The following is a 15,844-nucleotide window of genomic DNA, read 5'->3' as shown; positions in this document are numbered from 1 at the left end:
TAATAGTATAATGCAATAAGTTGCTCTATGAAAAAAAAAGGGAGAGAAAAAAAGAGAGTAAGAGATATAGAAACAAATAATGGTCAGTGCCGCTCCTGGGGCGGCGAGCGCCTGCGTGCAAGAATAATTTTATGCGCCCCTATATACTATGCTTATACTTCGAATAGTTGAATTTGGCGCCCCTTAAATTGGGCGCCTGTGTGCGGGGCATTCGCTGCATACCCGCCAGGAACGGCACTGATAATGGTTCTCAAAATAATGGACCCTGACTTCCCAATTATTGGAGGGGGGGGGAGTCCGGCCCTCTCTGACCCCTTGATTACGACAATATAAAAAAAAGCATCCAAATTTCTTAAATATACCTTTTTTTTCTAATTATCCAATATATATTAATTTTTAAAGCTTTTCCTAAGACATGAGGATACTATTGCCATCTTTCTCATTTCGTCTTTACCATAAAGCAAAAAATTTTTTTAACTATCAATACTGCGCGATTTAAAAAAATAAAAATTATTATTATTATTTTTTTTTGAGAAAAGGAATCGATCGTTGTAAATTACTTATTACTTCTGACGCCGCTGCGCCACCGATTTGTAGGGTTAATGTAGTATATTCGCGGCTGCTAAGGCGTAGCATTGAACTCTACATCTTTTGTTAATGCTTATATATTAAAATCTGGCAACAGTAATAATAGTAATGAAAGTATGAAACAACGCCATTTTATCACTGGTAAATACAAGAAAGGGGATTGTGTGATTTGGTAGGTGGTTAAGGGGTGCTTTCATCATGTATCCCGTTGGCCAACGTAAGTAGAATTTGTTATCTTTTCTATTCATGGATTTTATTTGTAGTTGGATAAAGTTGATATTATATTTCAACTAAAGCAATTTCATTGTTGTTGTTGTCAAAGCAAGATATCTAAGCTATGTGTTTTTGTTGAAGCGTATGTTTAAACAATTCAATAAATTCTTGTAGTTTACTTTTGTATGTGTCAAATTAATCATTTTAACTATATCAAATGTTTCAGATACGCAGGACTACCTATTTCTATGTCTAAGTAATGTAACGCTTTTTCTAATCATCAGCAACTCTTTACAGTTATACAACCTCGTATTTTGATAATTGTTTTTAATAGAACAAACTTTGAAATCATGGTAACTCTCCTCTTAAATCACTGTACTTGATGAGAGATAACGTAATAGTTTAATGGAAGACATCTGGAATTGTGGCAATGAATTGTATATATTAACACTGAAGTAGATTTTTATAATTTGAATTTAATAATTTGAGTTAGAATAATTTGATTTAATAATTAGAGATTTTGTTTTTGAAATTAAAATTTCCCTATGTTGTAAAACGGTGATTGAATTTAATAATTTGAGTTAGAATAATTTGAATTACCTAATAATTAAAAATATTGTTTTTGAAATTAAAATTTCCCTATGTTGTAAAACGGTGATTTTAGTATATCTTGATCTTTGGCAGAATAATGACCAGTCATATGGCTTGCAAGAAATTAAAGGGGATCAATAGCAAAGTTATAGCTCATAGCCACCCCCCGGGCAATTGTAGTTGGTAGATGGGGGATCTCGAAACGAAACCCGGATTTGCGAAGTACTACTACCGATTTCATGATTTTTAATTACTTTTTATTGTGATGAATATTTAGAAAAGGTAAAAATAAAGATAATTTGAGCTCCCTCCCCCCAACCAAATGCGAGATTATCACTCATAATATTAAAATAAAACAGTGTTACATGTTCAATTAAAAAAAAAATTAGATTTTTCTTTTGTAAACACAGCGCTTTTGTTATTTTAAATTAGTAGCATATATGTTTGTTATTATTAATAGCATCTTGCAGAAAGATATTAGTGCCAGAGAGTTTTGTTGTTGATAGCTCGAAAAAATTCTGCTTCAGGGGTACGTGTCGTAGCAGAGTTATTTCGAGCTTTCTGCGTCAAAACACTCTAGCACTAATATCTTTCTGTAAGATACTTTTAATAATAACAAGCATATAAGTTATTGATTTAAAATAAAGTTCTGTGTTTGCAAAAACGAAAAAAAAACTAGAATTATTTTTAATAAAAAACTAGAATTATTTTTAATTGAACATGTAGTCATTTTTTAATCTAATATTATGGATGATATTCTTGGATTTTGCTGGGGTGGGACGAGCAAATGCACCAATTATTTCCTTTTTCGTATTTTGTTAATGATCATCACCATTAAAAAAAATTAATAATCACGAAATCCATTGTAGTAATTGCCGACAAAAAGATCGACAAGTAAATAATGCGAATCGGACTTCTCAAATGTGTGTTTCGTTTCGAGAGTAGGTTGTTGTACTAAATAATATCGTATGAAAAATATTGGATTTAAAAATTATGGAGAAGTCAATAGCAATAACTGCCAAAAATTCGATAGAACCACCGCCTTAAAAAGTAAATTTTTAAATGCGCGATTAGAATATTTCCATATTGTTTGAAGTATATCGAGTTATTTAAAATCCACGTGAAAATCAATAACTGCCTAAAATAAAATGGAAACATTATACATCGATTTACGATACTATAGGTGTAAATTGAGAGCACCCAAAGATGAATCACGCATTTAGATAATCTCTATCTAAATGCGTGATTTAAATACTACATTTAAATTTCTGTAGAAAAAAAAGTGATTTTTTACTTTTCAAAAAGAAAATCTTTCTGCCAGAAATCTGTAACGTTCTGTGAGGATCGTTCTGCTGCGATTCTGCCACGGGGAGTGAGAATGTATGATTTATATGAATTTATGATTTATGTGAATGTTTGTTTATATGAATATTTGTTTATATGAAGTACTTAATTTTGAATGTGTGATGTTGTAGCACCTGGCCCAGGGCCTGTGGCTCCTCCAGTAAGAGCTCCCCAACAACCTCCACAGACAACAACACCTACAATGCAAACTCCCAGCGGTTCAGGCATGCAGTTACCACCCGGTGGCATACCTCCACCCGAACTGCCAGTCTTCTTATGTCCCAGACGACCTAACCTTGGAACAGAAGGGAGACCGATTATGCTGAGAGCAAACCATTTTGAAATCCGTATGCCTAGAGGGTTTCTTCATCATTACGACGTTACCATTACACCTGACAAATGTCCACGAAAAGTGAACAGGTAGGTTCTTCTCTTCCAATAGTTGCCAACTCTATTTTCGTTAAAATTCCTCAAGGTTTTTGTACATTTTAGAAAATTTAGAAAATCTTTTTCTTGTTATTTATCATTTACATAAGATTGAAAACTATTAACACTTATTTATTCAAGAATGAAATATAGCCTTTCTCCGTGGAACAAAAGCACAATATATCAAAATTGTTCACAAAAAAAAAGAAAAGTTGAACCAGGAGCGGAATAAATTTTTTATATAAAAGAAAAAGATTTTTTTGCCAGTTATTTTTTTTAAAAAAAAAATCTGTGCCTTAAGGGGTTAATTTTCCCTTTTCCAAAATGAGATTTTTTCTTTACCATATTGATTTTCGCCAAGCGTTATGTATAAGTGTGGTTTTCACATAGTTCTATTCTACGATTCCACTATGCATTTCGGAGTGCCGTCGGTCACATAGTGTCTAATAGCGTGAAGCGTTTTACTAAATTTAATTTTACTTGCAGATCCGCTTGTGCCTATATTGAGCTGGTTTCGGTGAGATTCTTGCACTCTCACATGCAACTCTCCTGCATTTTGCTAGATATTCTCCATTCCAGGCTTCATTTCCCTCCCTCTGAAATCAAACGGAAAAATCTCTCGATCTTCTTATTGTGGCTAATATAATCAAGAGAAAAGTTTTTTTGTCAGAAACTAGTAATTTTATCATGATTATGCAGATCTTTGAAAATTATTTTGCTTTTTGTTAATGTATATAGTGTTTACAAATATATTTTGAGTGTTTGAAAAGTACTTAAAAGGCACTTATTTTTTGTTGAAAGATTTGGCTATGCAGTCTGGTTTTATTTTGTCAAATTTTTTGAATGCCAGAATCATAAGTTTATCTATTAATGTTGTACTTTGCTTTCTTTCTTTCATTTTTATAAATAATTTGACATTTAACTAAATATTAAAATTTCTGAAGTGTTTTCATATTTATAATCATACTTTTGCTTCAAGCTAAAAATTTTATAGGTATATATATAATAAAAAATTATGTATCTAATTACATTTGGAGAAATTGGGGAGAAATACTCTTATTTTGGATTGATAATAACGATTATTTATTAGTGTTCGTACTGACACTGATTAAGGTTCTTCATTTCTGGATCAAATTTTATTGTTTGTATGTCACTTTATTACATGGTTATTTATTGTGTCCTTTTCTTTGCATAACTTTATACAACGAGGATGATGTTGATGTTACTTAATGTTTTAATTTTCTGCATCATTGATTATGAATTGTCATTGTTTAATAACCAGGGGTCTCTGTCCAGGTCAAATTTACTACTGTTTAGCTGTACATTCAGAAATTAAACTTTAGAAAAAACTGTAGTTTCAAAAGCAAGTTCTAAGGTTCTCCACTTTTTTAAAAAATTTTTTGTATCCCCATAAAAAAGAAACAATAAATCCCAGATTCTTTTAAAATGAAGGTTCTCTCTCTATAAACAGTACAGGAAGTCAAAATTCGAACATCATTCTAAACATTCGGACAGTATTGTAATTTTATTCAAACAGATTTTTATTTTTTTAGTAAAAATTTCTTTCTCTATGAAAATTTTTTCTGTGTGACCAAGTCGAAAATATTCTCATAATGAAGATAGCTTTTAGTTCTAGTATTGTTAATTGTAAGTTGAAATTTAAATATGGAGATTGGATTTTTAAATTTGGATACAACTTTAAGCTCCAAATTTGAAAATTTTATTTTGCAAAATTATTTTTTAATATATGGGGAAAAAATTTACCAGTCATAAATGATTTTTATTTGTAGTGACAATTTTTGAAAATATCTTTTTACTTTATCCTATTTTTGTGTTGATTTTTTAATATGATTTTTAATTTTCAAAAATGTTGTCTAAATTTTCGCAAAAATAGGTATCTCTCAAACAAACATAGACGGACCCTTGATAACCGTTTTTTAATTCCAGGGAAATCATTGAGACCATGGTTCAGTCATATTCAAAAATATTTGCCAATATAAAGCCTGTATTTGACGGACGGAAAAACATGTATACCAGAGATGACATTCCAATTGGGAGTGATAAGGTAATTACTATTGATGTTCCGCTTCTTAATTTATGCTAAACGCTAAACATACCATAACCGGTCAAATGACCATTTAAAAACTTTTGCATCGAAAATGCGCAGATCATTTTATCACTTTTGTATATTTTACGTCATGACTTTTTCTAACAATTATACGCAGTTAATGTTCTGTTGTTATTTTTTTGTATTTTGTTTGTCTCGAATAATATGTGTCATGTACCCATTTCTACCACAACCGGTCATTTGACCGGGAGAACAATTTATTGTTTTATAAGGTTATCGGATCAGAAATCACAATGTAATACGTCTTCAACGTATTGCGTTCAATGAGTTGCACATTTCTGCAAAAACTGTTGTGTAGTGAGTTCAATGAGAATAACTGTGAATTCAAATTTCTAGAGAGTACCTAATACTTTAGATTCACATTTTTATATAAGAAAAAGTAACAAAAACTAATTGGTTTGGTCAGTAGCTTATATTTTATTTTGATAGCTTTACTTCATTTCGAACTAACTGTTAGTTTTTACCCAGAAAAATGTCGAAACAATCGAGACAGCACAAGTTCTTAGAGGAAATAACATTAATTATAAGAATAATTATACGAATTATAATTCTTATTTATTTTTATAATTATAAGAATAATTATGAGAATTATAGAAATAATGATAATTAGAAGAAATATATTTGCGGAAAATGTATAATGGAAATACCTTGTATATGTACAGAATGCGTTGAGCAATGAATTAAAAATTCTTATTTTTCGTGTTTCTAATAAATAAAAATTGGCAATCTACAATTTTGTTTAGTTATAATTAGAGCCCGGATTTTGATGACCTAAAAAATCTCAACTAATGCCCTTAAAAAGTGCAAAAAATGCCCTTAAAAATGCAAAAATTGAGCAAAAAATGCCTTAAATAAAGCAAAAATATTGAATTAAAAAATATTTTGGTGTTTAAAATTATTATGAGTCATTTAAAAAATATAAAGCAATGCAATACTTGTTCTATGTTCATTAAAGTTTGAAAAATATGTTTTATATCCTAAAATAACAAAAAAAGGAAAATATATTGACACCAAAATATTTTTATTTTGTATAGAAACTTTAATGGATATAACAACTTCCATCTCATAATATTACTAAATATCAGAATTACATTGGATTATTAAATGTTTTTTGATAATTTGAAATGTAAACGAGCGTCTCTTGTCTGAAAGTAAATTTTCATTCCTGCAGAAGCTTCTTTCAACGTCTACTGATGTTATAGGTGCGTACTTGAAAAAGACGGTCTCACTTACTTACAATTTTTCTTCAATTTGAAAAGATTTTGCTTCACCTGTTAATATTCCTTAGATTATTACAGGTTCCTTAGATTATTACAGTGTAATAACGAAAATTGATTAAAAATAGTAAAAAATTGGAAAAAATTAACAAAAAACTTATGCATTAAAATGCGCCCCAAAATTTAAACAAAATGCCCTATAAATCTAAAAAAATGTTCAAAAATGCAGAAAAATGCAAATGTCATCAAAATCCGGGCCTTAGTTATAATAAATTTTTTTTAGTTTTTCCTTCCTAATACTCATATTTCATACATTCAATCAAGAAACATTGAGTCCGGTCATTTGACCGGCTATGGTAGATGTAGATATATATATTAATTGTAATGTTAATTATTCCAAAGAGGAAGTACTAGCTTTTCAAACAGTAGAATTTCTATTTTAGATGATGCACCAAATTGTTATTTAGATGGGATGCTAATTATTCAATATTAACAGAAAACATAAAATATAAAGAAATTTTTTTTTAAAGGTAATTCCTGCTTAGGTCAACAAAGAAAATTTTTTTATTTTACTTACTTTTTATTAAGTAATTTAATTAAAATTTTTTTCTCTTGAATAAAACTGAAATTAATTAATTACATTTAATTTATGTATTAATATTTGAAAAAGTAAGTTTAAAAAATTGTATTTGAACTTGAATGGACAAATAAAAAGTATTTTAATAGCGATTGAAAATTTGAACTAGATATAGGGAGAGTGTGAACGAATACAGTAGCAGGAATTGAAAAACCTAACAAGCATACAACTTTTGGGCTTGTAAAGGAACAATGCGAATTTGACGATGTTTTGAGTTGATACCATATCGGTTACTAGTGGCCTTGGCCAAAGAAGGCCTTTCCTTTCTAACCTTCAGTAAGAGTTCTCCCGAATAGGGATGAAATATATAGCACCTCCAAAACCCGTTCTACTGTCTCCCCTACATTTTTGGTGGGGGTGCGTGTATTTCCTGGGGTGTTAAGTAATCCGAAACTAATCGACTAACCACTGTCACAGAAAAGGGGGAATTGCAACCTGTGAGGGGTCAGCTAGCTTTCAAAAGATATCAAAAAAGACTTACTCTACATTATGCCTTTTCTCCTTCTAAGAAAAACTTGAGAAATAGTTTTTTTAAACTCTAAAATGGCTTTATTTATTTTCAAAATGGTTTTATCATTTTATTTAACATGCACTTTTTCTAATTATATCTTGAATTGTTTATTATTTTGATTTGATTATTTAGAGAACTAATAATAACCAGAGTATTTAAATTTATAAAATTTTACTATGTAGTCATATGAAAGCAATTCCTGTGTAGTCATATAAAAGTAATTCATGTGAAGTAACTACATAAAAAATAAATTTAAATTTTCTCTATAGATCAAATAAAGATTGTTATTTTTTTTAAAAACTTATTTGCTAATTTGTAAAACTTTTTATGTTAGAGTAAAACCTTAAGTTCAGCAAGATTTTATTTTTTTATGACTTATTTAATTTCTTTCTTTCAATTACATTTAAAATACAAATATTCTTTACAACCTTTTTTTTTAAATTTAAATAAATTTTTTTTAAAGACAGTTACATTGAATTCTACGACTTTTAAATACTATGTTGACTTTTAAGCCATTGTTTAAGCAAATATGGTTGTTTACTATGTGTTTAGACTTAAAATTTTGAATTTCATAATTTGAATGAACTAAATTATCCTTCTCTAGAAACTCACTTCATTTTAATTATTACTTTTGCTAACTATATTTATTATTGTATAAATATCTTTAAACTGGAATTATGATTCGATCTTAAAAAATAAACACCGGGGATATTTGCTATTTGTCAAAAACTAATTGAAACATGAAAATTAAAAATTATTCGATTTAATGATCATACAATTTTAAATTATATTAAGACTAATCTAGTTTCTGATTGTATCACTTAACTTATTCTAATAATTTAGCTCGGATACATTAAAAACTCAAGCCACAAGCTTATATTCATCATTTTTACTTACATGATTTCTATTTAATTATAGTTACTGTATAAACTTATAACCAAAGATATCATTTAACAATTATACAAAAAAAAAATTAAAAAAAAAAAATTTAAACTGCATATTTTGAGAGCGCAGTTTTATATGAAGTCTATTTTAAAGGAATAAAGGAAAATATAACTTATAAAAAGCGAATATATTTTATCAGCTTTTGATTGTTAAACGGTATTTATATTTTATCAAATAATTTTTATCAAGTAATTCTTGTGATTACTTTATATAATAAAGGAACTTCATTTTTAATTTTATACCTTGAACGTATTATTATAATTACCATAATAATAATAACAAAGAATAATGGTAAAAGTGGGTAATTTGTAAATGCCGTAAATAAAAGGACAAATAAATTACTTACTAAGGTATAACTTATTTCTAAGAAGTTCCTTAAAAGCTATCTTTGATAAGCATTATAATTTTATGAACGTGGAAGTAAAATTATAAGAAAATTGATGTAACTCTTTCATTCAGTTTTGAGGGTTCATAAAAAATACCATCAATTCTGTCTTAAAAGTAAATTATAACATTTTCGACTAATAAGCTAAAGTGACAGTTTAAAATTATTTTTCTAATAGATCATTTCGATGAATCAGTAAAAACAACAAAATAAAACAATTCTATGTTATTTTGCATTTTAATATATAGATTTGTGAAGCTGCTCACTGTAATTAATATAAATATTTATCAAAATTATCGAAATTAATTTATAAGAAAGTGCGATACCGAAATTTTTGAAAGAAGAGGCATTTATTGATTTCCATTCCAACTTACAACATAACAACAGATTGAGACAAGTTTACTTTACAAAATTTTATCAAATACAAAAATACAGAAAATTATTGTTATCTAGGAGATATATTCATATAGATAGCATGCTGGTTAACTCTGGGAGGTTTTCGTGTTTTTCCTCTTCATGTTATGCAAATGTGGGTTAGTTTTCTTATATTTTAATTAACTATAACAAGATTAATTAAAGTTTGCAGTGCAGAAATTTCTTCTCAGAAAACTCTTTTCTGTGAATGGCAAAGGAAGGTCAGGGAATAAAAGAGCGATAAATTACATTACACACTTTTAATATGAATTCAAAAGTGTCTCGTTATTAAATACATAAAAGAATGCATAATTACTGCTCGTAATATATATTTTTAGAATATTGCGAAAAAAGTTTCAAAGAGTTTTTTAATTAGAAATTACAGATTAATGTTAAAGCAATGAAAAAAAAAACTAATAGTTTTAAAATTTAGTGAATCAACCAGTTTGATTGTCTGAAGTAATACTAAGCATTACAACTTATTTTTATTTTTTAATTTATCGTGAGGAGTCTTCGTGGTGTTTATAATAATCACATTTCTCATTATTTCTATTTCCTCTGGCAATCAAACTGGTTTCAATATTTTCAGTCTTGCGTTCCTAAGCGTTGATTCATTGTATTTTGATATCGTTTGTATTTTTCTCTCGTGAATATTAATTATGTCCACTAATGAACGTTTACTTCCTTTTTTAAAAGAATTTTAAAAATATTCAAGAAAGGATTCCATTACTTAACAGAATATATGCGTATATTATCATATTTTTCTTCATTTACTGAATTAAATAAAAATTTCTTAATACTTTAATGTTTCTGTGTATTTACATTAAAGCCCTAAAAACAGAGCGAAGTGCTTGTTTATGGTTGGATGATGTGTGTTCTTGTGTACTAGCTATATTTTTTTTCCTTACCGTGGAAAAACAAACTATCCCAGCCATTAGAGTAATTAAAACTATTTATGGAATGGAAAAATTGCAACACTTTACGTTTTTTTAATGTAAATGTTTTTTTAAGCCTACAAATAAGTGTACAACATATTTTTTTAAAAAAAGGAAAATTGTAGTTTTTTGATGCTTTATAGTATATTGGAAGATTTTTGCGTCATTATCTCGATTTTAATTAAACTCACTTTATTCAGAAGCTAAATTTTTTAATTCTGAAACATCTTTAAAAAACAAGAAAGAAAGTTTAAAAGAAGGGGAATAATGTTTTTAAGATATAAATTCCACTCGCAAAATGAGTAAAAACAAGAAAAGTATTACTTCTGAATAAATAAAATGTATATAGAATGAACGATTTAACAGTAAATATAACTTTCATAATAAATTACAAGCTTACAAATAAAAAGTGAGCTGTCGGTTTTTAAAACGTCCCCATACCAGTTCTTCAATAGGGCAGTGAGAGAAGACTTCCAAAAAGAGTTGAACTGAGCAAAAGCATTTGGGAGGAAGGGAGGACCACCTACGGAGGAAGATTAGACGCCCTCTTCTCCTGGAAAATGAACTTGGGGGTGGAAGTTGCCTTCCTCCCTTACTCAAAGGTAGAAAGTGACTTGAGTTTCAAAGGCAATATTATGAAAAGTAATAAAGTTAAAAAAAAAATGACCTACATTTTCTTGGATAGGAAAGATTGCAAAAAATTATTAGTATTTTTTTTAAATTGATCACTCCGGTTCTTAAACAAGAAAAATCGATTCAAAGTATGACAAGCCCGCCATAGACTTTACACGTTAAAAGCAGAATTGAGAAGTCTGCTTGGTGCAACACTTCTCCCGGCAACCACGATTGAGGACCCTGATTTTCTTCTCTATTGGGCATGCCGTGTCCTATCCTTGTTTGCCATGCTAGTGGCAAATGAGGCAAATTTCTTTGTCTCATTTGCCACTATTAACTGGTTTTACTTTGAGTAGATTAGAAAACACTTTTATTAGAGATGTAAATTTCTAACCTTACTTTTGTTTGTTAGAAATAATTGTTACCTTTAATTTAAATTTCTTTACCAATTTCATGTCTCAGTCAGTGTTTTTATTCTTTTTAGATGGAATTTGAGGTAACTCTTCCTGGTGAGGGTAAGGATCGTGTGTTCAGAGTTGCTATTAAGTGGCTCGCTAAAGTTAGTCTATATGCACTGGAAGAGGCATTGGAAGGAAGATCGAGAGCAATTCCCCTGGATGTTATTCAAGCGCTAGATGTAGTCATGAGACATCTTCCGAGCATGACGTAAATCCATCCTTTTTTTTCATGTTTAGTCAAAAATTTTATTTGTTATAAAGAAATCTAATATTTACAGAGTATCTGTGCACCTGGAAAGTCATGAAAAATCATGGGAAGTCATTAATTTTAGTATTGAACAAAATTAGTCATGAAATGTCATGATTTGAACTATTTTTGAAGAAAAAAATCATGGAAAGTCATGGATTGAGATCGTCCAAAAGTAGTGAATTTATCACCCCCTCAATTTCACGGTGTTTCGAATATCTGAATTTGTAGCAAAATCGCCACTTGCAGTTGCATTTTATTAAAATATAAATAGTTTTTATCATGTTCTTTAAAGATTATGGTGTTCTTTCAAAAAATGAAAGAAAAAACATTTCTAGAGCAAATTATCTTTTAAACTTCTGTGATTTCAGAATTTTTGTTATTTATTTTTATGTTATCAATTTCAAATTCTAACTGAAGCAAGCCAGTCATTGGCAATTTTTTTAATTCCGAAATACGAACAGAAAAATTGGGAGTATTTCTTTCCTACACAAGAAAAGTATCTTTAGAATATAATTCTGCAGGAAAAAAAGAAAAAAGATTTGCTTTTGTATTTTTTTCAGCTATTTAATTGCTTCAACTCTTTCTTTACTCTGTTTTTTTAAATTTAAATTCTATAAATATAAAGACGCAGAGTATAACAGTTTTGGTTCTACCTATCATTTAAATGAATGTTATTATAATGCTTTTTTAAATTGTTGTTTTTTCGGAGAAAATAGTACCTTCGTTAAATCTTGAAAAATTTCTGGAATTAGTCATGGAAAGTCATGAATTTGAAGATCTAAAATGTAGCCGATACCCTGTTCTTAAAGAATCTATATTGAAATAAAATTGAAAACAGATAATTGCTAGCTTGAATTTTTAAATAAGTATTATATATAATAAAGGTAGCCTGGTATACAGATCAGTTTAAGAATTTTTTTGTCTTAAAATGTTCGGTTTATTTTTATTCAGAACTTTTTTAAATTAATTAAAAAAAAATCTTTTAACTATCTTTGATGAATTAAATACCTATACATAGCTGCCAACTCTAATGGATTTTTCAGTAGACTACTGTATTTGACCAGTTTCTCCCGGTTTACTTGTTTAATAGAAATTCCTCAGGTTTTTATACAGTTTAGAAAATTCCCTAAAGAAATCCCTATTGAAATAGAATTTTTGCACAGTTTATTGCTTGCTTGAATATTTAAATAAGTATTACTAATACATAATGAAGCAAGCCTCATTTGTAGAAATCAGTTTAAAACTTTTTTTTGTTGTTCTAAAATGTTCATTTTATTTTTATCTTCCTTTTTAAATTAATTAAAAAGTCTTTTAACTATCTTTGATTAATTTAATTCCCATTACTATTCAAAATTATGAGTAAACATAATACATTAAATTTCAAGTTCATTTAATGTCAATTATAATTGGAAAATAGTGTAGTTTTTCTATTTCAATGACTGTAAAATTCCCTATGTGTAAAATATTAAGTACATTACATAACAATTATCATATTTAGATTTCGTAAAATTTACTGAATTTTTTCCTTTCCATGTTGCCAGCTGTGCTATTAGTATTCAAAATTATCAGTAAACATAATACATGATATTTAAAGTTCAAAGTGTATTAAAAGTTATTTAAAGCTTCTCTGTCATAATTGGAAAATATTGCAGTTTTTCTATTTTGATAACTGTAAAATTCCCTGTTCGTAAAATATTTAGCTCGGGCTGCTACAATTATTAATTATATTATTAAATTTATATAACTTTGTAAAATCTACTTGATTTTTTCCTATCCAAGTTGGTAGCTATAATAATTTAATGAAGGAATTTCAATTCTAAATCCTAAATTCTTCTAATTCAATCCTAAATTCTTCTTGCTATTTTTGAGATTTTAGAAATTTAGAGCATAGATTATTTAGTGAAGTCTACGAGAAAATGTGTGTGAGTTATTTCTCTTAAATATTAAGTTTGCTTATTTGTGCGCAGGTACACCCCCGTCGGAAGATCGTTCTTTTCCTCCCCGGATGGCTACAATCATCCACTGGGTGGTGGTAGAGAAGTCTGGTTTGGTTTCCATCAAAGTGTGAGGCCTAGTCAATGGAAAATGATGCTTAACATTGATGGTAAGTAAATGAATTTCATTGTATTTGCTGGATTTTTGAATATTGACGGTTTTATCTAATTTTAAGTCAAAATACCCTTTTTGACTGTGAAAATAATTGTGATTAAAATATAAATTAAACTTATCTAACTAAAACATTGTTATATGTTTTATCAAACAGGAAAAAAGTGATAATAAAGGAATAAACATGGTATCTGCTCACCGGGAAGTCATGAAAACTCATGAATTTTGGTATTGAACAAAATTTGTCATGATTTTAACTATTTTTCAAAAAAAATCATGGAAAGCCATGAATTTAGGTTGCCGAAAAATCTGATTTTTAAAATGGAATTTACCCCCCAATTTCATGATGTTCCGAGTATCTGAATTTCTAATAAAATCCCCATTCAGTCATATTTTATTAAAATATAAAGTCAAATGTTTTTATCATGTACTTTAAAAATTATGGCGTTCTTTCAAAAAATGAAAGAAAAAACATATCTGAAGCAAATTATCTTAATTTTTTTTTTATCATTTTAAAATTGTAGCTGAAGCAAGCGAGCCATTGGCGAATTTTTTTTATGTTCTGAAATGAGAACTGAAAAATCGAAGCATTTCTTTCCTTTCTGATGAACAGGAAAAGTATCTTTAAAATATAATTCTGCAGAAAAAAAAATTGCTTATGTATTTTTTTCAGCTATTTTATTTCTTCAACTCTTTCTTTACTCTGTTTTTTAAATTTAAAATCTATAAATATGAAGATGCAGAGTACAACAATTTTGGTTATACCTATCATTTCGATGAATGTTACTGTTTGTCTAAGATAGGTACTCTGACCGCCACTAAGTCTGCGGCAGTCTGGTGCTATGGAAACAAGAAGAGGGCACTTTAGGGAGGGTTGCTTTGATAAAGAGGACCCCATTTCTTTCGTCGAAACCAGTTCTAAAGAGGGACCAAGCATTCCTACTCGAAATAATCATACCTCGTTGCCATAGTCACCGCCACAGCTCCAGACGAATGTCTGGCGGAGTACCTGTCGTAGACAAACAGTATAATGCTATTTAAAATTTATTGTTGTGTTTTTGTCGGAGAGGATAGTAACTTCGTTAAGTCATGAAAAATTCTTGGAATTAGTCATGGAAAATCATGAATTTAAAAATTTAAAATGTAGCAGATACCCTGGTTCTGTTAAAATTCTATTTTGTAATAAAAACCAAAAAACAGCAAAAACTAAACAATTCTTGAAACAAAAAGGAATGAAAAAACAATGAAATTAGCTTGCCAAACTGTAATAATGAAAAAAAAAGCAGTACAAAACTCATGGTTCAGTAACCTAGTTTCAGTTATTCAAATTTCTCTTTGTCTTTTAGAACATAAATTCGAGAGCTCGGTAAATGTGTGTAAAAACTACTAAGAATGTATAGTAAAAAATAGGATATTAGATTACTCTTTATTTTATCGCAATTCTTATTCTTGTGCTTTTAAAATCCAATATCGTGATTCATATTCACGTGATCTTAAAATTCAACATCGCGATTCATATTTACGCGATTTTAAAATCCAACATAGCGATTCTTATTCACGCGATTTTAAAATCCAACATAGCGATTCTTATTCACACAATTTTAAAATTCAACATCGCTATTCTTATTCACGCTATTTTTAAAATCCAACATTGCGATTCTTATTCACGAGATTTTAAAAACAAGTTAGCAGCTATGAGTAACATGAATGTATTTTAAGGATGGTAGTCAATTTAAAAGGCGAACGCAAAGTGCGTCGTACAGTTGATGCTATGAAAAAAATAAATTCAAGTTTCATTGGTCAAACAGTTAATGTGACTAAAATTGTCCGTAACAATCTATCAGAAGATATTAAGATGAAAGTTGGTGACTGTTTTAATTTAAAATGATTGACTGGTAATTAATTTAAAATGATAATTAAGCTGCAACTTCCTATAATTGCTTAATTTTCTTTAATATAGTTGTGATCAAAATTTTAAAATTATATAAATTTTTTTTTTTTAATTTCACTGTCTAAATGCTTCTGTCACTTTAAATACTAAATAAAAAAGAAAGTTGCATTAAAATTTGCTTTTATATATG

General features: G+C 28.6%; 1 protein-coding gene across 4 annotated transcripts in view; it reads left to right on the top strand.

Annotated features, from left to right (window-relative positions):
• The first annotated feature begins 582 nt into the window (after positions 1 to 582).
• The window catches only part of LOC107456603 (protein argonaute-2), a 41,574-nt gene continuing 26,312 nt past the window's right edge, over positions 583 to 15,844 (top strand). For 3 of the 4 annotated variants that reach the window (XM_071178193.1, XM_071178192.1, XM_016074511.3), the window contains exons 1-5: positions 646 to 805; positions 2,868 to 3,156; positions 5,110 to 5,227; positions 11,434 to 11,615; positions 13,625 to 13,761. In XM_071178193.1, the coding sequence (XP_071034294.1) occupies positions 787 to 805; positions 2,868 to 3,156; positions 5,110 to 5,227; positions 11,434 to 11,615; positions 13,625 to 13,761 (745 nt within the window). In that variant the 5' untranslated portion in view covers positions 646 to 786. Of the gene's footprint in view, positions 806 to 2,867; positions 3,157 to 5,109; positions 5,228 to 11,433; positions 11,616 to 13,624; positions 13,762 to 15,844 lie in introns of all 4 variants that reach the window. The other variant, XM_016074512.3, reaches the window with a different exon arrangement.

Source organism: Parasteatoda tepidariorum, chromosome 3 (assembly GCF_043381705.1).
Source record: "Parasteatoda tepidariorum isolate YZ-2023 chromosome 3, CAS_Ptep_4.0, whole genome shotgun sequence".
Lineage (NCBI taxonomy): Eukaryota > Metazoa > Arthropoda > Arachnida > Araneae > Theridiidae > Parasteatoda > Parasteatoda tepidariorum.
This window is presented reverse-complemented; position numbering and strand designations above follow the sequence as displayed.